This window comes from Somniosus microcephalus, chromosome 11 (genome assembly GCF_052327205.1).
Source record: "Somniosus microcephalus isolate GS21.2 chromosome 11, FLI_Smic_1.0, whole genome shotgun sequence".
In the NCBI taxonomy this organism is placed as follows: Eukaryota; Metazoa; Chordata; class Chondrichthyes; order Squaliformes; family Somniosidae; genus Somniosus; species Somniosus microcephalus.
The window spans coordinates 28,775,295-28,801,508 of NC_140997.1; the positions used below are offsets into that span (position 1 = coordinate 28,775,295).

Here is a 26,214-nt window from a genome sequence, read left to right on the forward strand (position 1 = left end):
CAAAATACTGCAGATGCTGAAAATCCGAAATAACAACAGAAAATGCTGGAAAAACTCAGCAGGCCAGGCAACATCCGTGGGGAGAAATTAGAGTTGACGTTTCGGGTCAAAACCCTTTTTCCAAACCAGTTTTGAAAAAGGGTTTCAACCCGAAACGTCGACTCTAATTTCTCTCCACGGATGTTGCCTGGCCTGCTGAGTTTTTCCAGCATTTTCTGTCGTTATTTAGGTTTATTATTTAGCCTGGGCACATTACCTCCCACATTACTTTGTGCATAAGGTGACACTTTAGCTAATAGGTCCTTTGCACTGGGCAAGGGAAGTGGTATCTGGAGAGCATCCAAATCATAGCCCTTATTTTGATGATCCACATGTTGCTTCTATTTGTGAAATTCAGAGCTTCCATTCTATTACTAATAGAAATTTATTTCTGGTAAAATTCAGATATCAGCAACTTAAGTGCATTAAGGCATTTCCACAAGGTGTTTGATAAAGTGCCACATAATAGGCTTGCCAGCAAAGTTGAAGCCCATGGAATAAAAGAAACAGTAGCAGCATGGATACAAAATTGGCTAAGTGACAGGAAAGAGTATTGGTGAACGATTATTTTTCGGACTGGAGGAAGGTGGAGTTCCCCAGGAGTCAGTGCTAGGACCACTTCTTTTCTTGATATATATTAATGACTTAGACTTGGGCGTACAGGGCACAATTTCAAAATTTGCAGATGACACAAAACTTGGAAGTATAGTGAACAGTGAGGAGGATAGGGATAGACTTCGAGAAGACAGACAGGCTGGTGGAATGGGCGGACACGTGGCAGATAAAATGCAACACGAGGAAAAGCTTTTTTACACAGCAAGTGGTTAGGATCTGGAATGCACTGCCTGAAGGGGTGGTCGAGGCAGATTCAATCGTGGCTTTCAAAAGGGAATTGGATAAGTACCTGAAGGAAAAAAAATTGCAGGGCTATGGGGAAAGGGCAGGGGAGTGGGACTAGCTGGAGTGCTCTTGCAGAGAGCCGGCACAGGCTCGATGGGCCGAATGGCCTCCTTCTGTGCTGTAACCATTCTTGTGATTCATTCTATGATTCTAAGTTGACCAAAGTATTAATATTCTATCATACCCCACAATTGTATCACATAGTAAAGGGGCCACTTGATACCATTTTGCACATCTAATTTACAATTTGTTATAGGATTTCGACTTTAAAAAGTCTTATCCTACGTCTCACCTTTATGATCACAAAAGATGATCAACTTATAAAAAAAAACATGAAATAAAATAGAAGATTTTATCCTGATCTGCAACACCTGTTGCCTGGGCAGGGGGGTGGGGGCATATGTTATGTTTCTACAGTACATTCCTCGTTTCAGACTCGGAATTATATTTTTGCAAAGTATATTACTATAAAATCAAGGTTAAACATAAAATTTAAATATACATTACTGTTGACTTTATGGAAGCATTTGCATCATATGAAGAGTTTTTTAAGTAATAAAAATTGGAACAGTAATGTCTGGTCTGGAATGTGAAAGTGTAACCTTGCTTTATTAATGACAATGCTGGCATAAAGCTCATGGGTCTCAATGAGAGACACAGATAAATACAAGGCAGGCCAGCCATTTATACTATTTTCATTCAGTCCCATTCTGTTAATAAAGGCATTTTTTGCTACATTGTGACCCATAAAATAAAAATATTTGCCGGTGTTAAATATTAATTTACATATAAATAGTAAAAACAGAAACAGAATTCTAGTACAAAAGCAAAAAAATGCAGATGCTGGAAATCTGAAATAAAAACAAATACACGGCAGGTCAGGCAGCATCTGTGGAGAGAGAAACAGCGCGAACGTTTCAGGTCACGGTAACGGTTTCTCTCTCCACAGATGCTGCGTGACCTGCTGAGTATTTCCAGCATTCCCTTTTTATATTACAGAAATCAAGTGTAGGAATGCACAGGTTTTATGTTGAAGCAGAATGCAGATTAAAACAATGCAATAGCCTAATGGTCCTGTATTTCAACACAGAACTTGGACTTTCATTCTTTAGGATATGAACAGTGGTAGCAAAATATTACACAAGTTGTTAAAATAAATGACATGGGTCACTGTAAAATTAGCACCACCAGCCAATAAGCCTGTTCAACTTTAATGCATAATACAATTCAATTTCACCAGCAATAACTTAGAATACATAGCTAATTCTCTATACTTCAGTTAGGCAAAATAATTTCCAGGTACAACTATAAGATAGAGCACGTTCCTATGTATCTGATGCACTGCTTTTGGAAGGTCAGATTCAGGAAGAAATGGGGTTGCTACCTTTTCTAACATCTGCACTTGAATACAGGGACAAGTCAAAATATGTAAATAAATAGAATCGATGGCAGGATCAAGTCAGAATTGTGGGGTTTTAGATTTTTAAGCAGATGCTCATGTCACTGACCTTTTGTCATTAGTACAGTTGTTGACTACCATTTGCTTAAATACTCTTGTTTCTTTCATCACCAGGAAAGTGTACTTTGCATTTTACCTCAAAGCATGCTCTTAGGTTGCAATTTCCCTTCTTTGTGAATTCCCCAAATGACACGTTGATTGTATAAGCACAAGACATGGCTCAATAGTCTCCTGAACTATTAAAGAAAAATATATATTTTTTTAAATTAAAGAGCTACAGCATCAGGTATCAATCAAATCCACCCATCTATCACCCTCTTCCTCACTGACCTCAATTTATTCACTGTCCCATAACAAACCAAATTAAAAATCCTCATCATCGTTTACAAATCTCTCCATGGTCTTGCCCCACCCTACCTCTGCAATCTCTTCTAACTCTACATCCCAATGCTCCAACCATGGCTTCCTTTGCATCTCTCCTTTCACTTCACCATTGGTGGCAGAACTTTTGGCCAGATCAGACCTACTCTCTGGAACCCCTCTTCCTTGCTACTTATCTCCCTACCTTTAAAAGTCTCAAAACCTATCTTTTCTATTTTGCTTTCAGGTGTGTCTCCTACCAATGCTTGCCTTCCATTTTGCCTGTGAAGCGCTTTGGGATGTTTTTGACATTAAAGTCTTTAAATATAGTTGTTATATTAGTAATTAATAATTACAAATATCAAAATTGTTTTATGATCTTCTGGTTCAGAAATGGCTTTCCTTTCGCTCCACTTAAAGAAAATGCATCTTCTTGCGATTGGAGGATTGTACCTAGAATCTACTGCTTAGCAATAGCATGCAGTTCATGTAGCAGTGCATCAATTTCCCTTCAACAGCCTTTTGGATAAGATGTTAAACCAAGGCCTTGTTTGCCCTCTTAAGTGGATGCAGATCGCATGGCAGTATTCAAAGAACTGGTGGGTTCTCCTTGTATCCTGGCCAACATCTATCCCTTGACAAACATCACAAACAGATTATCTTGTTTTTTTTGCTATTGATGTTTGTGGGACCTTTCTATATGAAAATTGCCTGCCATGTTTCCCTACATTATAACAGTGATTGCAGTTCAAAAAATAAGCCGTGAAGTGCTTTGGGACATCCTCAGGGTGTAAACATGTGAAAGGTGCGATATAAATGCAAGTTCGTTCTTTCTTGCACCAACAAAAACCTTTATTAATTTTGCACTAATTTTTTGGATTTGAACCAGAACTTTGACCTATTACAAGAATTTTCCAATAAGCACAAGGGGAGGAATGTTCTTCTCATTCACAATACATGGTGGGAGGGGGTGGAAAAAGAGAGCGAAGTTCTATCCCCTGAATGTGCAAAGGGATTAAAATTAACTTGTAAAACACTTGTAACTGGCAGATACCCAAAGGAATTGTACGGTGTCAAGAGTATATGTCAACCACAAGTTAGAAAGAAGTTTGCACACAACTTAATTAAAAAATTCTATGCAACTTGCTGTAATGGTCAGATAAGATCAGGGTATATTTCGATCTTTGTGGGATAGAGTGTGTGTGTGTGTGTGTGTGTGTGTGCAATATCCTTAGAGTCTGCTGTGTTAACTATCAAGAAGGGTTAAAGAGTCAGTAGAGAACAACATCCTTAATCAAAGATGGACGACAAATACAAATGCTTTTGAGTGAATGAACGGGGATTTTTTTTTTAGAACATTGATTATCTGATTTTATACAGTACAATTTGGGACAGACACCGAAGTTCGAAATGTCCAGTTATATTGAATGCTGTATTTTTACCATGTCCACATCCTGCACCTTAGCAGGATGCAGCTGACCTTATCCATCACAGTAGCCAATTTTACATAATTAAGCCTGAGGAGTTTTATTGCACAATTTACTACTAAAAAAAAACAGAATAGCAAACTTTTCAAAAACTTCTATACACAGCTAAGAAAAGCACATATACTTCGCTTTTTGCCAGCTTTTACAGAAATGCAAAGCCGTCAAAATCAAACACCGCTTTCTGCAGTTTTGGTACCTTAAGTAAAAACCGAAGGAAGTAATAGTCAATCCCACACCTAATCTACATCTATAAAAAATTATAAACACCAGTTTAAAAAACTGCAGACTAAACATAATTAATTCCCTTTTATTCCAAAAGCTCCATTTAGCTGTTGCTCAGTCCATTCACAGTCACTCACCTGGATGTGACCACTTTACTTTGGAGATCGGAGCTGAATAAATAGTGTACGGTACACGTTTTATGGAGAACAGTGAAGGGAAGTCCCAAAATAACATACAATTTCATGACATGAACATTGACATTTTGGTGCTTCAAATACATTTCTGTAAAGTTCAATTTGCAGAAATATCCAAGACGTTCCCCTTCTTTAACATGCTCTTAAACAGAAACTTCTCACCATAGAGAAAAGTCGCACTATTGTGCTTGCAAGGCAGCACATTGACCTGGCAGCAGAAGTGCGCCTTCCAAGGCCCAAAGTGCACAAATTCTAAGACATTTTATTTATTAATAAAAATCACATCTGGTCTCTCTAAACCACTTACAAAATATTTATCCCAATGTTCACTTGTATCAGTTAGTATCGATACCTCCAACAAGTATGTGAAGTCTAAGACTACATTAATGTGCAACATAACTGTGAACTCTGATTTCTAGTCATGTATGGTTGTATAAGATGCCATTAGCACAATGATTTTTGGACTAGCACAAAAATGATTAAAAATGTTACAAAACCATTAATCACAATGCTATGAAATACCGATTATATGGACATCTTCCTGAAGACATTCAATTCAACAAATTAAAAAAAAAATGTTCCTTCTACAGTATTTCCAGAAAGTCAGTAACAACTTAAAGGATTTTACATATTCCGATATAGGAAGATCCTTAATTATAAGCAGGTTAGATCATTGGTTAATAGGCAGAAGTAGACATTGTTCATTATTTTGTAGTTGATGTTTTGTTTTAAACAATTCTCAACGACAACACATCTATAAACCTTCCAAAGCTGGCTGCCAGCTTTCTCACTTCTTTTTTCATGGTAGTGTCACTGCAGTAAAGATTAAAAATTAGACAGTGACCCAATTGCATGTTTTAGACTACATGCATTTTATCACTAACCACCTGAATAATTTAAAAACCCTGTTGAAAATAGCGCTTTAAAAATCTTATAGTCTATTGTAATCTAGAAAAGTAAGCAAGCTCAAATTACCACCCCTCGAAAAAGTGTATTCATAAAAAGTTACTGAAATGATTCAAAATAGGCAGAAAGCACAAGAAAAGAATCACACAAACAGGCTTATAAATATGATGATCTTAGAATGATACAGCACAGGAGGCGGCCTTTCGGCCCATCATGCCTGTGCCGGCTTTGAAAGAGCTACCTAATTAGATCCATTCCCTTGTTTTTGTGTCATAGCCCTGAAAATGTTTCCCCTTCAAGTACTTGTCCAATTCCCTTTTGAAAGTTACTATTGAATCTGCTTCCACCACCCTTTCAGGCAGCGCATTTCAGATCATAATTCGCTGCATTGAAAAAAAAAAATCCTCATATCACCTCTGGTTCTTTTGCCAATTAGCTTAAATCTGTGTCCTCTTGTTAGCAACCCTTCTGCTACTGGAAACAGTTTCTCCTTATTTACTCTATCAAAACTCTTCATAATTTTGGACACCTCTATCAAATATCCCCTTAACCATCTCTGCTCTAAAGAGAACAATCCCAGCTTCTCCACATCCCTGAGATCATTCCAGTAAATCTCCTCTGCACCCTCTCCAAGGCCTTGACATCCATCCTGAAGTGTGATGCCCAGAATTGGCCACAATACTCCAGCTGGGGCCTGACCAGTGTTTAATAAAGGTTTAGCACAACTTCCTTGCTTTTGTACTCTATGCTTCTATTAATAAAGCCAAGGACCCCATATGCCATTTTAACAGCCTTCTCAACTTGTCCTGCCACCTTTAAAGATTTGTGTACATACACCCCCAGGTCTCTCTGTTCCTGTACCCCTTATAAAATTATCCCATTTAGCTTATAATGCTTCTCCACATTCTTCCTACCAAATTAAATCACTTCACACTTCTCTGCATTAAATTCCATCACCCACGTGTCTGCCCATTTCACCAGTCCTCCCGAAGTCTGTTGCTATCCTACTCAATTATTTACATTTCCAAATTTCATGTCATCTGCAAACTTTGAAATTATGCCCTGCATACTAAAGTTCAGGTCATTAATATATATCAGAAAGAGCAGTGGTCCCAATACCGACCCCAGGGGTGATGCATTGTATACTTCCCACCAGTCCAGAAAAACAACCATGCACCACTACTCTGCTTTCTGTCCCTTGCCAATATCGTATTCACACAGCCACTGCCCCTTTAATCCCATGGGCTTCAATTTTACTAAAAGCTTTGTTTGGGAAAGGCTGAAGGCAAAGACAAGTCACTGGGGTGGGGAGAGAGGAGAAGGGCAGAAGGAGAGAAAAAGAGCATAAAAACAAATAATATTTATGTCTGCTACACTCACACACCTCCTGGGCAAAGGTATGGAGCAACTTGCCCACCTGCCTTCTTGATTGGAGGTTAGTGCATAGCAGTTGGCAATATAGGTAGCTGGTGAGCATGTCAAGAACATGCAATCATGTAACCAGCGATTGTTAGCACAGAAACAACTTCTGTATATGCTGCATATTTAATTGCATGTCTGGGGCCCATTTAACTAATTGTATGTTTGGAGCAAAAAGGGTTTGGAGGAGACTTTCTCACAGAATCACTTTCACTATTGCCACCTAATAGGGATCAGTAGTCAATACAGCAAATATATTTTGAATTTAAGGAATATATTGAGAAAAATATTGACTAGTTTTGAAACATTACTTATAAAAGGGAAGGAGGCACTGGGGGTTACTTCCTGTACAAAGCACTCCTCTTTTTTCAAAAAAAGTTATCTGTCGATATCCTCATATTTTTACCATATATTCAATCTCGAGGACCCTTCACAGCCAGACTAGAATTATACAGCAGACTGCATACTGTGATAGAAGCAGGGTTTAGTCTTGATATGCAAATTTTACAGTTTGCAGCAATTTTTAGGCCACTATAGTGTAAATTTAAAATGGCCTTCAGTTATCTTATATTCTGAAAGTAGTTCCTATGTCTTTGTGGTAAGAAAGGAAATATGGAGGCACTCAAAGTTCCATAGGGTGTCATTTAGCCTAAACAGTTTTCTAATGTGATGGTGCTTGATTCTATGAGTCAATCAAATCAGAAATATCCTTCTTTCTTTGGAGTGTTAAACACATGCAAAATTTGCAGACTCTGATTGCATGCTTAGGCTCACAGTTCAACAAAATGAAATGATTTATCCTTTAAAAAACAATGGGTAGTGTATTTGTGGATTCCAATCAGTGGGTGTTTTTTTTTTTGCTGACTGACATCAAAGAATACAAATTTATAAACAGATTTATTATCTGAGAAAAAGGCGGTTATTATCTCAAGTTCAACATCTCTGCCTAAAGGCACTGCATTACTAGTCATCCTCATCTCAGTGCTCAAGTTCAGAATCCAGCTTTCCTCAATTTTAATTTCGGTAATTGACATTCAGACTCCGTGTAGGGCTGTCGCCTCATCAGAAGTCTAAAAAAAAAAGCCTGTGCCACCCCCTTGAAAGTCTTGCAAATCACCAGACTCCGTGTGAGAAATGCACTCTGGCGAAGACATTTCAGTCCTTGAGCAATGATTCAATCTGTTGTTTTGTGTGGAATATACCTTGCTGTATTTTTCTACTTATGTGTAATTCTCTCACTTGTAGATAGACTAGGCTACTAGTTTTAATCATATGTTCGGACAGTGTGAGGTTTGTCTCTTTCAGGGGATGAAGGAGTGTGTGGTGAGCAACCCGCAAGGGTCTCGAGTGCTTTAAGTATAAGCTTGGCTCAGTGTTAGCCATCTACATCTTGAGTGAGAAAGTGGTGGGCTCATACCCCACCCAGGATTTGAATATGTAATCTAAACTGACATTGGAGTGCAGCACTGAGGGAATGTTACATTGCCAGAGGTACTGTCCTTTGGATTAGACATTCGTTGGTTCAGGTAAGCAGATTAACTGGTCATTCATTCACCTCATTGTGGTTTGTGACACAATGTAGTGTGTGTTTGCCTACAAAACAACAGTGACTACACTTCATTGACTGGAAGGTGCTTTGGGATGCAAGACTTTCTTTAATACGGTCAAAAACATTGTAATTGTTAGTACTGTAACACAATGTTGAATATACTGCACGCATATGAAGTTTCAGATCATAGGAGATGGAGTTTTGCTTAAAGAACCTGTTTTTTTGCAGTGAGCCCAAATAAGGAGTGTTACAGAAAGCCTGAAATTTTAATGTGTGCATTCTGAAAGAGCTCCACTGATTTAATGGCAGCTGATGCTTCAAGGCCAGCAACAACTTTTCCACAGATGGACATTTCCAATTCTCTCGAGTCTGCTCCAAATGGCCAGTCAGTCCCCATAAAAAAATCAAAGCGGTCATTATGTAGTTAATGGGAGTGGAACAGAGATCCAAAATAGCAGATTTCCACGAAGTTAAAATTATCCTCGTTTATGACCTCTCCTACAGGAGGAGGTTTTTTGTTTTTTTTTAAAAAAAGGAAAATTGATTACTTAGTACAGAAAATAATTCCCTAGCTTTTCCTTTTTCTATAACTCTTCTCTCTTAGGCCATACAAACAACCAAGTGTGCAAAAATCCCCTAAATTGATAAACAAGACACTTATGTAATTCTCAAAACAAAATCTATTGCTTTATCCCATAAATGCATAAAATATATATTTGTATAATATTTACCATTAGTCAATATTTCGACACATTTCTATGTGGCTTTATTGACTGGGGTCAGTAGCTCAGCTTACTAACTGAAATTTGACACTTCCTGAATTATGTGCAAAACACATTTGCAGCAGTGGGGTAATACGAGGCACATGACTTTGCTCTGACATTTTTCCAAGCACAACGACTACAAATGGCATTGTTTGTAGCCCTTATGTTTAGTAGAAATTAAATTAAAGTTATAATTTGCCTGTAATAATAGTAAGGTTACATTTAGAATTAACACAATATTGCACTCTAGCAGTGTGTTCAGAGGGATGTTTTTATTCAAGTAAGAAATCTTCATCATTGTCTCAACTTCCCCATGAGAGATGACTTTGAAGTTCCTGTACAGATTGTATTACGGAAATCAGAAGGTGTGTGCAGTATTAGGCTTTGAGAAACCCAGGGGAAGGGCCAAGACCTATCATGCAGGACACCATCAAGATTGAGAAAGAGAGTACAAAGGAAAGCAAGGCAAATCAAGTGAATAGGTAATCCCAAGCCTGGATTTTTAAAGCCTGTATATTGTAGGAGGAAATGCTACTTAAAATCACTCGCACAGCAGTTATCAGGTATTGATAAGCCAAGCCCTTTCTCCCAGTATCAAGCCAGATACGGATTCTAATAACCTAGTATTATACAGTTCTTGTTTTGACTTAAAAGAACACAAATAAAATTGCTTCAGATTTTTCACTGACTGCTATGGAGTTATCAACATTCAATAGCTCAAAACATCATAATTACATCACAGTAAGGAATATCTCTGTTAAATACCAGTGATTGTATTCCACTGCTTGGTAGTTTAGCATATATGGAATATAAAATTCAGAGACTGGGTTGTCAGCTGGTTATCAAGTCTATCCATTGACAAGGCCACCTGCGCTAAATCCTTTACTGGCCAATATAAAAATATTATTTTTTGCGGTTTGAGATTGTTACACAGGGCCAGGGGAAGAATTTTACATAATATGTTGTGACATCTTCACTATACTTCCAACTTTTTTTTTTGGCAAGATGAGGTCTATCAAGGAGTTGCATACGAGGCATTAACTGCTACCCATTCTCTTTAAGGCTTTTAGTGCGTTTTTGAGATCAGCCAAATAATAAATTTGTGGGTTTGGGATAACCAAAGACAACAAAATCAGGCTCGTAAAGTTCATACAGCTTTTTCCTCCAAGCCGCCGGAATTTTTGCAAACCAGTCCTCTTCCCAGCTGGTAACTGTCCGGTTCCGCAAACTGGGTGGAAACTGAACAAGCTTTTCCACGTTCAGCAAATTAAGCAGGTAACTGGCATCCTCATCCAAACTTTCAAGTTTTCCAATAAAGTCATAATTTATTTGACATGGGTGACATAGCCTATATACCTGTCGCCAGTGTTCATTAAAAGGCATATCTTGCTCTGTCTGAGGGTCCAACAAATACTGAATGAAGTTACTAAAGGTGGGCTTGATTCCTGCAGAGAAAGCCTCACTGACAGATGGTGGCGGGTCAGAATAATTAGCATACCGTTGGAGCATTGGGATTGCAAAGTGGCTGTAAAATTCTTTATTCTGAATTCCAAACTTGCTGCGGAATGCAGAAATTAGTCTTACAAAAGGATCACGTACAAAGAGAAATTTGGTGTATTTTTTCAGTTTGATCTTCATGAGGTGTTTTGAGAATTTTCCATAGCGCTTCCAGAACCTGTTGAAGGTGAAATGGCTGGTGGAGTTATGCACAAACTCCCTGGGGATCTCAAGTGGATCACGATATGGAGTGCCTTGCTTTAAAAGACGTTCGCTCAATAGAATCATGATCCGTTTCCAATTAGTGCAGGCCACTTTGGGAACATAGCAATAAATAATCCCATGCCGGTCATCCACGATTAGATGGTCCAATTCTTTATTTGGAATATCTTCAAAATATCTATTTTTCCCTGAGAACATGATACTGGAGTCTGCACAAATATCTTCAATTTTCTGTTTCCTCTCATTCTGTATCCCTTCTAACTCAGTCTTAGTTTTTGCAGAATTGATTCCCAAGTCAAAGCCTTGGAGCTGCTCCTCAAGGCTGGGTAGAGTTATTGCATTGAAGGTTTGTTCCATCTCGTGGGAACCTCCTACCCCTTGGTATCCCTTTGTGTTTTCCACATACATTAATTCAAGATTGTCCTGAATAATATCAGCTTTGAAACTGGGCATTCTTTCTTCTATTGTCTTTTTGGAATTTGGATGGTCGGGGTTTTGACTCGTCATTGTAGAAAGATGTGTGGCCTGAATCCTTGTGAACGCAGTGTGCAAGTAGAAATGGGTTGTTCCAACATCATCCCAATAAAATATGATCAGTAGAATCATGAACACAGAGGCCATGATGGCGCAGATCCGGAAGAGCCGAGATTTACTCATTTTGAGTAAGTGCATACCTGCTCTGTGTCCGTCACCAAGTATGTTCATCGACCAGGAATCATCTCGAAACAAGTGGATTCTGGAACAAAAGAGCAGAAAGATTTCAGAATCATTCATATTCAGTCTAATCTAATTATCAACAAACTTAGTATTTGATTCCACCTGAAACAATTAAAATCAGGAGAAATATTGCTTACATTATCTAGAGGCCCGGACTAATAATCCAGGCAACGCTGAGCTCAAATCCCATCATGGCAGTTTGAGAATTTGATTTCAGTTTTTAAAAATCCAAGATAAAAACAAAGCTGGTACCAGTAAAAGTGACCATGAGGTTGTTGTAAAAATCCAACAGGTTCACTAATGTACTTCACGGAATGAAACCTGCTGTCCATACCCGATCTGGTCTATATGTGACGGTTGACTCTTAACTGCCCTCTGAAGTAGCCTAGCAAGTCACTCAGTTGTATCAAACACCGACCGGAGCGTGACATTTGTTTTTAAAGGGCAACTGATGATGAGGTGTGTGTGTTAGTTAACATGGATGAGGAAGGTAAGGTAGGCAAAGAAATCAGCTGTGGTGGGGCAATGCAAGTTTTGGGGGAGGCTGAAATCTCTGATGAGGAGTCTCTCATTGCAGAGATTTAAGACATAAAACAAGGAAGCAAATTCAGTGAGGAAAGCACCCGAGGAGGGAGTAGATGAGAAAGAGGATGACTTTGAAAGAGGTGAGTAATAATGGATATCCAGCATACTGTACAGAAGGACTGATAATAGGCAGATTGATTCCTTCAATCGACTCGCCAAGGCTTCTTCAACAGCACCTCCCAAACCTGTAACCTCTACCATCTAGAAGGAAAGGGCAGCAGGCGCATGGGAACACCACGTGTAAGTTCCCCTCCAAGTCACACACCATCCTGACTTGGAAGTATATCACCGTTCCTTCATCGCCGCTGGGTCAAAATCCTGGAACTCCCTACCTAACAGCACTGTGGGAGAACCTTCACCACACGAACTGCAGCAGTTCAAGGCAGCGGCTCACCACCATCTTCTCAAGGGCAGTTAAGGATGGGCACTAAATGCTGGCCTTGCCAGAGATGCCCACATCCCATAAACAAATTTTTAAAAATGTCAAATTTCCCACTGCATTTTTGTGACTCTTTTTGTAAGGAGGAATGTTGTATTAACAGGAGAAAATGCTTGGGCTAACCCCCCAGCTGGTTGAGAGTTTGAACATTCAAACCAGAGGTTTCCACTTATGCACTAACCATTCCGCAATTTTCCGCCCATTAAAATGAATGAGCGGACAATTGCAGGCTGCCGAGTACAGCAGCGGAAAACCCCGGCTACAGTGTCGAACTAAGAAAAACACTATCCTTAAATGCTGTGATAAAATGTTGATTATTGTATTTTTCTGAAATATGCTACAATAAATTAATAAATGAGACTAGCAATCCACTTTTGTAAGTACTGCCTTTTGTTACAAGTTTTTTTTAAATTTCTTTTAAACCCTCAACTTTTGTACTTCCGGTCCAGTGCTTTATGTTCAGGTTTTCTTTCTTTTATCTTAGTTTTGTTTGCTCCTCTTTTGTACCTTTCTTTGAAGTTTCCTTTGTGCTTTCCATTGACATTGGTCAAGATGAGATAAGAAAAATACCAAGATGAAGTACTGATCCGAATCCACGCATTTATTACTTTGAAGCTCAAGTTCTCCAATGCTTTCCATACCGCAATTGTCCACAAACTACAACTCCGATTGCCTTGGCTCGCATCCTCTCCTATGTTCCCCCATCCTTGCCAAGCTCCACCGATGCCGTGTGCCCTTGCAAATTGACTCAAGATCTTTGTCTTCAAATTTTCGCATGATCTCACCCCACCTGGTTTCAGCGAACTTCAGATCTATGCTCCCCTCGTTATACCATTGGTGACATTTCTTTTAGCCACTATGTCCTTGTCCTCTGACACTTCCTTCCTAAATCCCTTTGCTTGGTCACCTCAATCCCCGCTTTAAAAACATTTTCCAAAAAATGTTCTCTTTACATGTGTTTTCAAAAAGGCCCCCTCCCACCCACCCACCCACCCCGATCCCCTTGTTTCTGTTTTGTCCTGCTTTGTGTCCACTCCCCTCCACCCTGTAAAGCACCAAGATGTTTTTCATTACATGAGGAACCAAAATTGTAAGTTGTTATTGTTACAGCTGCAGTCAGGAGAAACTGTAAAAAAACTATATATTTTTTTTTACATGCATGCCACGTAGTTCTCCCAGTATCTGATTTGGCCATCCTTGCTTAATGATGTAACCAAGGCTCAAAGAAACTATTGTAGATGCCTGTAAAGCTTAATTAGAGGTACAGGCAGTATGTGAAGAGATCAGGAGGAACAAAGTTTCACTAGGCGGCAAGTTGCTGGCACTGAGGCATAAAAAGCAGAGATTTCAATCCTGGCTAATGTTTACAGTGATTGGACTGTTCATCATAACTGCATTTTGCTATTGTGATGGCACAGAACTGCTATCACCATTATATTTTGAATATTACTCTACAAGTTGTTAGAAATGACTAACAGCCACCAAAATCAAGATAGCATTTCAAACGCTTGCTGACACAAGATTGGCAAACAAGTGCTGTTTAGCAGAATTCTGACAAGCTTCACTGAGAACTAGTATCTTCCAAATGAGCAGAGTTAGAATGTTTATAAATACAGGAAACTTTCTGGTATCCGGCACCGACGGGATCGAGCTGGTGCCGTTAGATCAAAACTGCCGTAGAAACCAGCGCTAATGTTAAAACATACGGGCCTAGAAATTCAGTGGGCCTTGCGCCCACTTAGCGCCTAAAGAGGTCTTTTGCGCCGGCGGGGTGGTAGCGCGGAAATTGAGTGCAGCGGTATTGGCGGCAGTAGCCGTTAGCGCTGCGCCGGGACCGATGACGTCATCGGTGTGCACGGTGGCCCGTAACGCCCCGAAACCGCGCCGATCCCCATATTTATTTGCGCCCGCCTCCTCCGAAGCGGGCGCAAACAGCGAACAGAAAACGGGGCCGTCCTGCTGCCATAGTGGGGCGCTTTAAAGCTGAAGGTGCGGCCGGCCGCTTTTTCGGCGGCCGCCTGCCCGCACCTCCTTCCCCGGCCTCCTCCACCCCCCCCCCCCGCGGCATTGCCGGCTGGTTTCCGTGGAGCCCGGCACTTCTCCGTTGTGCCGGGCTCTTTTGCCGGCACTCGCGATCGGGGCTCCGGCCGTTGCAGGCACCTCCCCCTTAAGAGGAGGAGGCCTGCAGTACTGCAGCCTGCCGCACCGCATCGGGTGGCGCTGCGGCAACTAGCGCGCCGATATTCAGTTGCAGCGCCCCAAACGGAGGCGGGCACACCCTGGTATAGCGCCCGTTTCCGAATTGGGGTGCAGAAGACGAATATACGGCGTGCGCTAATGCCTCCCCGCCCAGCGCTAACTTTTGGGCGCGAGCGAGCTGCCTGCGCCCAAGTGAATTTCTAGGCCACGGAGCTCAGAGCTCCGTGTGAAGCAACAAACCCTGTTGCTTAGCAACAGCTTCAAAACAGTCGGCGCAGCTGGCAAGCGTCTAGCTGAAGCTGTTGCTCAGCTACAGAGACGCTTGCAGAGCCAGGACTGGAGAAAAGAAGCAACGAAAAGAAAAAAAATTATCTGAACCGACTCCTGAATTTTGCCGGTAGATAGAGCTTTTCGGACATTTAACCTCCGGATAAACGAAAGTTTCCTGTAAATGTTTTACAACAAAATCCTTCTAGCATGTAATGAAAATTGAATTCCAAGATAAATGATCACTTATAGCTGGAATTTATATAGAAATCAAGTAAGGGATTATTTTTTGATAAACATTAACTTGAACTCGTACGAGAAATTTACTAAGATCCTATACTGGACTTCAGCTTAAAGAGCTGAACTTGCAGACTGTTGTCAGCAAGCACAGACATATTGCACTGCCAAACTCGGGAGGTGTTTTGTTAGCAACAGATGTGTCACACGCAGTGAGCCAAATACTCAAAATCACATTTCTTCCACATAGTCACAACCTGAATATGTGCCCAATACAAAAAATAATGAATCTTTGGATATTACATCACCCTGCAAGCATTGCTGCACCAAAGTAATTTTTAAAATATCCATTTCGCTTTCCTCTGAAGATGTTCTGCTGATCTGCTTTGTAATCTCCTAAAGATCAAATGACTGGCACATTTTCAAAGCTGCAAGGTTTGAACGACAGTACACAGGACAGGACATCAAACAGGGTCTTGTGGCGTTGAGACTGACATCATTGCCTGGGAAAAGTGGATAAGATTTAAAGCAGAGGAAGTTACAGAGCTATTAGGAAGCAGCAGGGCAGTGGGATTCATTTTAGATTCCTCTGGCAAAAAGCAAGCATGGACACGATGGACAGAATGGCATTCTATGCAGTAAGCTACGAAGAGATACTTGTGCACAGTTGGAATCTGCGGCTTTCAAAACATTTTTCGTTAAATCACGTGATCTGGAAAAAACAATATTTTGTAAATTTCTAATCTTTTGTTATAAAGTTCAACTGGAAAAGACAGAGCAATTTTAATTGAATACTGAGTTTTTTTTTAAACTGTATAATCATAGTTAATCTTTGGGGTGAACATTTTTAGGTTGTATGAATTCTGGACAAGAGTAAAAATAAAATGCATGCAAATCACTGACTAGTTGGCAGCCACATGTGGCATTCTAGGATTCCAGGGACTATTCATTCCCACAGTATAAATACAGGATGTGTCATGATGGAGCAATGAATAATGGCCGTCTTTCATGAGTCAAAAGACCCATCTCTTGAATGCCAGTATTTGCTGCTTTTTGGCGAGATTTTCTTTTTATTCCAGGTGCCTTTCAAACAATAAAAAATATTTGGAGGTAACTAGAGGAACAGTTATGATGTGTAATGGTTATAATGGCTCGGCATACACAAGCAGTTTAAAATCCGATCCACTCGATCTCTCAGCAGATGGTGCAAGAATGGTATTTTGACACTTCAATAATTACACTATGAAAAATTAGCATGTCACATAACAGCAGTTACTGTATAGCCACTGCCAATTCTAAAAGTCCACAATGACATTTCATTACATCTAACAGTTCTGCTCTGTAGAATCATTTTAAACCCCAGATCAATGTGAAGTACAGAACACAATGATTAATAAACCAGTTTTTGCATTTTGAAGTTTTCTTCAAGTAATAAAGTAATGCATTATCAACTAGGATAACAACATACCTAATCAGCTGCACGAAGTTCCAGATTCAAATTGACAGAAAGTATAAAAGAACGAACAGATAAGCTGATCTAAGGCAATTTGTGTTCCATGCCGAGAGAGGAGCAGCAAGTAAAGTGGTGAATGAAGCCTGGGAACCTTACTGTGGGTAAACAGAGCAAGATGATTTCCACTGCGGGGCAAATGGGGTTGGAGACTGAGGATTCTCACTGCGCTCAGGGGGCATCACAAGCTTCAATACGTGGCGGAGATGCGGGAGGGCCGAGTACAGGCCAGGTGGTGCTGTTCGGCTGAGAGGTGCATTCCTGCTGCTCCACAGAAGGTGAAGTAAAAAAAAAAACTTTCCCAACCATTTCTTCAGCGGCCCCTATAAAGGACCGCTACTTGGGCCACTATAGAACTGGAAAAACTAGTCAACACTGGCAGGGCGCATGCTCCACCTAGTTTTACACACATTACACAGAAGGGTCCAGAAATAGGCACAGGTCCCTTCTTTGCATATTTTAATTGTTCCAACCCTGATTTCAGGCAGTCACGGAGATAACTGAAAAACAGTGATGTCCACTAAGATGGCGGCCTTGCTGCCGGCACAGATTAGGTGCAGGACCTTGTGCCCAGAAGTTGGTATACATTGCGCCAGTTTTATGCCCACAAAACACATACTAATTTCTACCCCAGCGTGTCTAACTTTTTTCTGAATGTGGCCCACGCAAAGTTCTACGATGTCGGATCAGGCCCACAATGCAAAATGAATTTGACATCCCTGCTTTAAGGGAAAAGGAGGTAAACATGGCAATGGGTGGTAAGCAGGGCAATGGAATGAGTTTCGGATTGCAAAGAAACAATGGGCTGAATGGCTTCCTTCTGTGCTGTAAACTACTATGATTCAATACACTGCTTAAACACATTTTGCTCCTTCTGACCCTAACAGACATCAACTGTTATCTGTCCTATCTGCATGGGTTATATTTAAACCCCATATATGTGAAGCAAACAGTGTACTCAAACACGGCGTATTGTTGCAGTTTTCACAATGCCATTTCTGGATCCTATAGATAAAGTAGGAATACAAGATGATGCATAAATGGGTAAACATGCATGTTAAAGTATAATTTTTCTAAATAAAAAAACTGATGTTCAAGTTCATTCTTTCATGTTTGCCTATGGCATTTTTATCCTCAACACCCACTTGACAAAACCTGGTGAAATTTTTTTTTTTAATTCAATGATGGGGCGTGGGTATCGCTGGCAAGGCCAGCATTTATTGCCCATCCCTAATTGCCCTTGAGAAGGTGGTGGTGAGGCGCCTTCTTGAACCACTGCAGTCCGTGTGGTGAAGGTACTCCCACTTAAATGATCTTAATGAGACAGATCACATCATCTGGAAAAATAACTAAAAACTAGTCTCTCGCTACCCTCTCTCCCAACCAAATATTTAAAGCGTACAATTGAGGAATAGGCGATTAAATCTTCAAATAAATAAACTATAAAAGGCAAATGTTCAGAGGGGAAGCCAAACCAAAGAAAAATTTCAACAATATAAAACTTTACGCTCATTGGTGCAATGACTTGTTTTGCTAACTTGAGTGAAGTTCCCATTCATTCAAAGTGAAAATGTCCTGAAGCTTTATATAAACACTTTATGTTCATTACAAGTGCCCAAAAGTTTTTCTTTGCAAATGCCATGTAATAAAAATTAGGTGCATTTTGAAACCATTAATAATTAATTCCATCGTAAATCTGTAATACCATACTGAGTAGAACTTGCTTTTAATACCATGGTTCTACTGTCTGAATTGTTGGACGACACCCATTGTATACATTCTTTTTCCATGGGATCACTTCCAATGAAGTCCAGAGCAGAGCTGGTTTTAGGATGTGTGTAAGCCGTAAAAATATGAATATCTCCAGTCATTACACATTTTTAAAAATTAATTTGAGTATATCGTGTTGGATGTAGGGAAAATAATTTACATCAAAAGCACTTCCACCACAGAAATATTTCATTCTTTTCCTTTAAAAAGTGTGATAAACAGAAAATTAGATGGATTGTTATCATATACCATTATTAGACAACTTTCAATAGCAGAGTGTAACACACTTATGACCGTTTCCTCTACGAACAGTGTTTGGGCTACTTTTTTCCCTTTTATAAATCTTCACTTTTCTAACCTGGAATTACATAGGCCCGGATTTTGCGGTCAGCGGTGAAGGAATGGCGCTCGCCGTTCACCTTGCTGGCAGCTGCCCACAAAATTTTTGTGCGCTTTTGAGCAGAGACTTCCTTTAATCCGGCGTCTGATCCAGCACGCACCCTCTACAGAGGATCAGTGACGTGTGTCAGCAGGTCAAGAAACAGCGTGGCTCTTCAACCAATCAGATTGAAGAATCCTCACGGAGACACGCAGAGTCTAAACCAGGAAGTATAAAACAGGAAGTATAAATTAGATTCAAACCATGTGCAGAAAGCAAAATAAAGATTGGAATAGCCAGATTGGAATAGCCAGATTGGATTAAGAGAGAGAGAGATTAAAAAAAAGACAGAAAAAGTAAAAAAAAAATTTAAATTTTCTTTAAAGTTCCAACATTAATTAACTTATGAAGGAATTGAGACTCCACGCTTGTAAAAGTAAAATTTCAAGGCCAGAGAGGTCGTTTGGCAGTAATCATTACATGTTAAAAATTCGCTGCCCAGTCTGCAAGTTTTCTAATGCCTTCTTGTATTATGTTGCGTTCTTCCTCAGGGTTAGCTGTACCCCAGTTTGGAATCATTGGCAAAGTTTTGTGCGACATTGCAAATAAACAACCTCTAAAATGAAGTTTGATTTTCCTGTGATGATTAACCTTAAAGTATCTTAAAGAGTCATAGATATTATAGCACGTAAGGAGGCAACGTGGCCTATCATGTTGTTGCTGGTGTTAACTCCAACTAGAGCTATCCCATTTTTCTGTCCTTCACCATTTCTGCCGGTACTTGACTTTTAAATCATATCCAATCCCTTTTTAAATGTTTGGGACGAAAGGCTCCAGCCAACACCAGCCTTAGAACACTGCTGGGGGGGGAGAGGAGAAAACTTGAATGCACTATGGCATAGGGACAAAATTTTATTATAGATTTAACCATTTGTATTTTACATAATTCTGTATATTAAGCAGCTCATTGGTGAAAAGATGGCACAGAAAAGACCCATTGTCCCAAATCAAACAAAGTCAGTTTTTCAAAAAGTAAATTTCCAATGCAAAAACATATGCTGAAATTCCATTCTACAAACACTTTAAATCATGTATTATTTTACAGTTTACGGACACAATGCATGACAATTAGAAGACCTAAAGGGGAACTGGTTTACCACTAATTTTATATTGTTCAACAATGCTGATAACAATCACTAACCATCTGAGAAATAGTGCCTCAATTTCTGTCCTTTCAATCTCTTGCAGCACCGGCAACCTTCCATAGTCTGCCTACAACTTGCAACTTTATGACCCTAGTAAATTAGCACTTAACATATTAAAACGTCCCAAGGCACTTCACAGGAGCGTTCTCAGACATAATTGGATACCGAACCACACAAGAAAATATTAGGACAGGGCAAAGAGGTAGGTTTTAAGAAAAGTCTTAAAAATGGAGAGCGATGCGGAGGGATTTCGGGAGAAAATTCCAGAGCTTGGGAGCTAGACAGCTGAAGGCACGGCTGCCAATGGTGGAGCGAAGGAAATCAGGGATGCCCAAGAGACCAGACTTGGAGAAACGCTGAGCTCTCTGAGGGTTGTACGGCTGGCGGAGATCAGAAAGATAGAGAGGGGCGAGTCCTTGGATTTGAACACAAAGATGAGAATTTAAAATGTGAGGCATTGCGGAATCGGGAGCCAGTGTAGATCAACGAGTGCAGCTGCAATGGGAGAACGGGACTTGGTGCAATTTAGGATACGGGCAGCAGAGTTTTGAATGAGCTCAAGTTTGCGAAGGGTGGAAGATGGCAGGCCAGCCAGGAAAGCACTGGAATAGTTGAGTCGGGAGGTATAGGGATGGATGAGGGTTTCATCAACAAATGGACTGAGGCAGGGGCAGATACAGATGATATTACGGAGGTGGAAGTAGGTGGTCTTTGTGATGGAGAGGATATGGGGTCGGAAGCTCAGCTCAGGGTCAAATAGGACGCAGAGTTTGCGAACAGTCTGGTTCAGCCTCAGAAAAGGGGCCAGGGAGGGGGGTGGAATCGGCGACTAGGGAACGGAGTTTGTGGCCAAAGACAATGGCTTCAGTCTTCCCAATATTTAACTGGAGTAAATTTCTGCTCATCCAATACTGGATGTTGGACAAGCAGTGTGACAAATTATAGGCAGTGGAAGGGTTGAGAGAGTGGTGGAGAGGTAGAGCTGGCTGTCATCAGCGCGCATGTGGAATGTGACGTGTTTTCAGATGATGTCGCCGAGGGGCAGCATGTAGATGAGAAATAGGAGGGGGACAAGGATGGATCCTTGAGGGACTCGAGAGGTAACGGTGTGGGAGCGGGAAGAGAAGCACTGCAAGAGATTCTCTGGCTACGACTGGATAGATAAGAATGGAACCAGGCAACGGCAGTTGCACTCAGCTGGACAACGGAGGAGAGGCGTTGGCAGAGGATGGTGTGGTCAATCGTGTCAAAGATTGCAAACCGGTCGAGAAAAGTTAGGAGGAATAGTGCACCACAGTCACATGTAATGTCATGCAACTTTGATAATGGCCATTTTCGTGCAGTGGCAGGGGCAAAAACACGAATGGAGAGGTTCAAACATGGAATTGTGTGAAAGATTGGCCCAGATTTAGGATGCAATAACATGTTCTCAAGGACTTGCGAGGAGAGAGGTTGGAGATGGGGTGGTAGATTGCAAGGACAGAAGGGTCAAGGTTAAGTTTTTTGAGGCGGGGGTTGATTTGAAAGGGAGGGTGACAATACCAGAGGAGTGGGAACCATTTACAGTATCAGCTAGCATGGGAGCCAGGAAAGGAAGCCGAGTGGTCAGCAGTTTAGTGGGAGCAGGAGTTTGGTCTCAAGGACAAAATGAACTCGCAGAGGGCACGAGGGGTGATGGGAGAGAAATTAGAGAAAGATGCGAGTTCAGAGATAGGGCAGGGGGGAACCTTGGGGGGAGGTTTGGCTTGGTGGGCTAGGGAAAGGGAGGGATGCGGTAGAGGCAGCTGAACAGACAGTCTTAATCTTAGCGATAAAGAAGTCCATGAGCTCCTTTAACTTGTTGTTGGAGGTGCTGGTGGAGGATGCAGGGAGAGGGATTTAAGACGACGGATGGTAGTGGAGAAGAAAAGTAAGGGTTTTACTGGAGACAAGGGCGTCAAAGGTGGAGGTGAGGGGGTGATGGAGCAGATCAGTAGCTGCAAAAATATCGCAGAGAGTGGAGGGCCAAAGCTTAGGCTGTTGGGAATTTGAAAGTGCCATTGTAAGTGACTTGGGGGAAGAGTTTTATCCAGGGGCAGACACAGACAAAGTGGAGTTGGAAGGGGGAAAGGGGATGTGAGTGGAGAGGGATACAAGGAAGTGATCAGAGATGGTTGTACCTGTGTTTGAGAGTGGGTGTCTGTCGTGGCTCAGTGGGTAGCACTCTCGCCTCTGAAGGTTGTGGATTCAAGTCCCACTCCAGAGTACTGAACACATAATCCAGGCTGACACTCCCAGTGCAGTACTGAGGGAGTGCTGCATTGTCGGAGGTGCCAACTTTTGGATGAGACATTAAACCAAGGCCCCGTCGGCCCTCTCAGGTGGATGTAAAAGATCCCATGGTATTATTTCTAAGAAGAGCAGGGGAGATGGGAAGGAGGTTGGCAAGGTTAACTCCTGGTGGGCACGCTGGGCCGGACGGATGGCGAGGGAGTAGAATGGGGTAGTTGGGGTTTTTGCTCATAAGGAGGCAGTGGCGTGTGCCTCGATGGGCCCATTGGGAGGATGCCGACAGGCACAGAGGAAGGTGTGGGCTTAAACAAGAGGGAGTCAAACCTGAGACGTCGGCAGAAGAGTAGGGTGGTCGAGGTGTCGTGAAGGGTTGGGGTAGGTATTTGGGGGACAGTAGCCGAGAGTGGAGTAATGAAAAGAAGCATGATGACAGGAGAGAAGGACCTAAGAGGGGTAAAGTAAAGAGAAGAAAAAGGTGAAATAGAAGTAATGGGGAACGGCAGTGAAAATGCGCATGCGAATAGACACAGGAAAACTCAGGTTACATAGGCATGGATAAGATTAGGATAGTATATCCTGGTAGTAATCGGAGAAGAGAGAGGAGACAATAGGAGAGAGTGTGACGTTAAAGTCAGAGGTCCCGTGTGGGATGAAGTTGATGTAGATAGGGTGGAGTCAGCTTGGAGCATCGACAAACCGATATTCAGGTTTTGAAGGTGGGATGAATAGGAGACCGGATGGGGAGGAGACAGGAGACCGGAAAGGGAGGAGACAGGAGAGAAGGGCCCAAGAGAGGCCAGGAGGTAAAAAAGGTGATACAAGTAATGAACGTGGGTCCAGAGTGGCAGCTAAAATGCATATGCAAAATGGTGCACAAGGACTTTGATGCCGTTTTTAGTTCAGGTGAAGGCAGTCCCTTCGGTATAGCCTTCCCTTGATCCAGAAATTGCTCCAATTTCCCATGAATTTGAACCAGTCGTTCTCAAACTCTTTTGGTTGAAGGACTCCTTTTCAAATGGATTAGTAACCACGCCCCGCCCCCCCCCACCCTCTACATTATAATACTCATAATATGAAAGTACTGCATGTTTTAATTTAATTTACAATTTTTAAAGCTGTCAGCAGGCTGGCCAAGGTGAGTGAGGGCATGAGCACCCGTGCACATGCTGGGATGCTGCTGGAAGCCTGACTCACCACCATACTGTCCCACTGGCACGTTCTGGAACAGCTGCACTGTGGGATTGTACGTGTTTGTGTGACTACATTGAGACACGTGTTTGAAGGGCCACCCAGGCGCTCTGATCAGGTCTTTAAAACTATGAAAAATTTTGATAGAGTGGTTAGAGAGAGAATGTTTCCACTTGTGGGGAAGAGCATAACTAGAGGCCATCAATATAAGATAGTCACCAAGAAATCCAATGGGAATTCAGAAGAAACTTCTTTACCCAGAGAGTGGTGAGAATGTGGAACTCACTACCACAGGGAGTGGTTGAAGCGAATGGTATAGATGCCATTAAGGGGCAGCGAGACAAACATATGAGGGAGAAGGGAATAGAGAGTTATGCTGATAGATTTAGATGAGGAAAGATTTGAGGAGGCTCGAGTGGAGCATAAACGCCGGCATGGACTGGTTGGGCCGAATGGCCTGTTTCTGTGCCATATATCCTATGTAATCATGTGTCGGGAGGATCGTACAGGGTTGCAGCGCCAGGGAGCGGAATCGGCTCAACCGGCAGGGAGCACTCGTTGCAAAGTGAGTGAGAGGTGTGGGCCTCTGAGGAGGCAGGCCCAGCTGTTGAGAATAATTCGCAAGAACTGAATCAGTGTCGGTTTTATAAAGAGGAGCAGGCTTGAAATTACCTCCGGTTGCGGACCCCCAGAAAGTCTCTACGGACCCCATTTAACTAAATTTCAAAACTGAATAGGCCAACTGCCACAAGAAAAAACTGTCAACAATTAATCATACCTCTTTTGTATTCTATTACCAGCTCAAAGCTGCCCACAATTCGCCAAGTAAGCAAATTTAAGCAACTCCCAGTACTGAACAGCTAAAATAAAGTAAATTAAATTCAAAATACACAAATGCAATTTTTACTACTTATGTTTCAAATCACTCCTGTTGATGCTAAACTTCACTCTATTCTGGCGTCTTGCAGCTGGAGATTGATTTCTTGGCACACAGCTCGATGTTACTGTTTTAAATTACACAATAGACCAACTGTTCAAAAAAAAAACCAGCCGGAAAAGCACTCATCACACCTTTTATCCAAGCAGGGCTATAAATTAAACACCTGAAATCTTCTTTAAACCCTCTGACTCAAATTCCACTAAAATAAATACTGGGCGCAAAAGTTTCGAGTGCTGAGTGCACTGGCTACTATAGACTCTTGACAAGTGGGCATCGGGAGCCAAACTTAAAGTAGCTTCTGGGAATAATAGCTTGGCGTCCTAGAGATTTTGTTTCAAGTAGCTGGATTCAACAACAAAAAATACACATCTCATCTTCAAGTTTTAGGGCGCGATGGAACAAATTTTTTTAGGGGTGCTTTTCTAAAGCAAGAAACTATAGACAGCGCCATCCAATTTCAAGTTTTCAAACTATAATTAAGAGTGGATTTGTATAGCTGCAAAAGTTTTCCTTGTGCGGTCTGGCGCTGTTCCTTTCCTGTTTCACAAAGTGGAGCGAGCTACTCAGTAATGTCACATTCAGCAAAGGGCAATATACGTCCCTCCATCCCCTGTAGAGTTTCGCCGTCACAATGTCTTCTTTATTTCCCTATAGCCCGATAGTTATTTTCCTTTGCCTTGATATCGTGTATCTTACCTCCTCGGGGTACAGCAGCTCCAAGTCGGTGCCTTTTCGGGGAGCCCAGCCACAGTTTAGAGGGGGTGGTGGATGGGGGATGCACTTTACTCCGGGGAGGGGGCTTGGCCCTTCACCCACCCCCCGAGCTTTGTGTACACGACCGTCTCTCCTCGGTGGCTCGGGCTCTCGCTTCCCTGGTGTGGGCTTCCCCCACCACCTTCCGCTGAAGAATGTTGGCTCCGGCCTCCTTGCGGTGGAAGCTCCTCCTTGACCCCCGCCAAGATGCCCCGAGCAGCCTTCAGCCGCCGGCTGGACCATCCATCGTCAGTCAGTCCAGCTCGAGCCGCTGTAACCGAGCAACCATGCCACATCGCGATGGCCGCGCGCCACATCCAGCCCCAGCCAGCCACATCTCGCGAGAAGACCCCCGCGCGCGCGCGCGCCCCTCCCTCTCTCTCTCTCGCGTCCGCATCGCCGGTTGAAGCTAACGGTTGGTGGCTGCGCGCTGTAGACCGAGTAATACAGCGGGAAAGAAGGAAGAAAGATTTGCATTGATATCACGCCTTTCCTCGACCACCGGCCGTCCCAAAGCGCTTTAAGGACAATGAAGTCGTTTTTTTTGAAAGCGTAGTCACTGTTGTAGCACAAAAACATGAAAGGCAACTTAAATTGCACCTCTCCCACCTAGAAGGGCAAGGGCAGCAGGCGCATGGGAATGTCACCACCACCACCTCTAAGTCACACACCGTCCTGACTTGGAAGTATATCGCCGATCCTTCATCGTCGCTGCTTCAAAATCCTGGAACTCCCT

General features: G+C 41.9%; 1 protein-coding gene across 1 annotated transcript; it reads right to left on the bottom strand.

The window, feature by feature from the left end:
* Positions 1-1,522: 1,522 nt before the first annotated feature.
* On the bottom strand, positions 1,523-25,844 carry LOC147110435 (carbohydrate sulfotransferase 12-like). The gene is made up of 2 exons (XM_086000418.1): positions 25,422-25,844; positions 1,523-11,754 (listed from the first exon to the last, which is right to left on the bottom strand). Exon 2 carries the CDS (start codon positions 11,721-11,723, stop codon positions 10,383-10,385), a length of 1,341 nt encoding a protein of 446 aa, XP_085856544.1. The 5' UTR covers positions 11,724-11,754; positions 25,422-25,844; the 3' UTR covers positions 1,523-10,382.
* Positions 25,845-26,214: the final 370 nt, after the last annotated feature.

Bases quoted from the DNA above. Each gene is read 5' to 3' on its own strand.
- LOC147110435 (XM_086000418.1), bottom strand. From the start codon at position 11,723: ATGAACATACTTGGTGACGGACACAGAGCAGGTATGCACTTACTCAAA.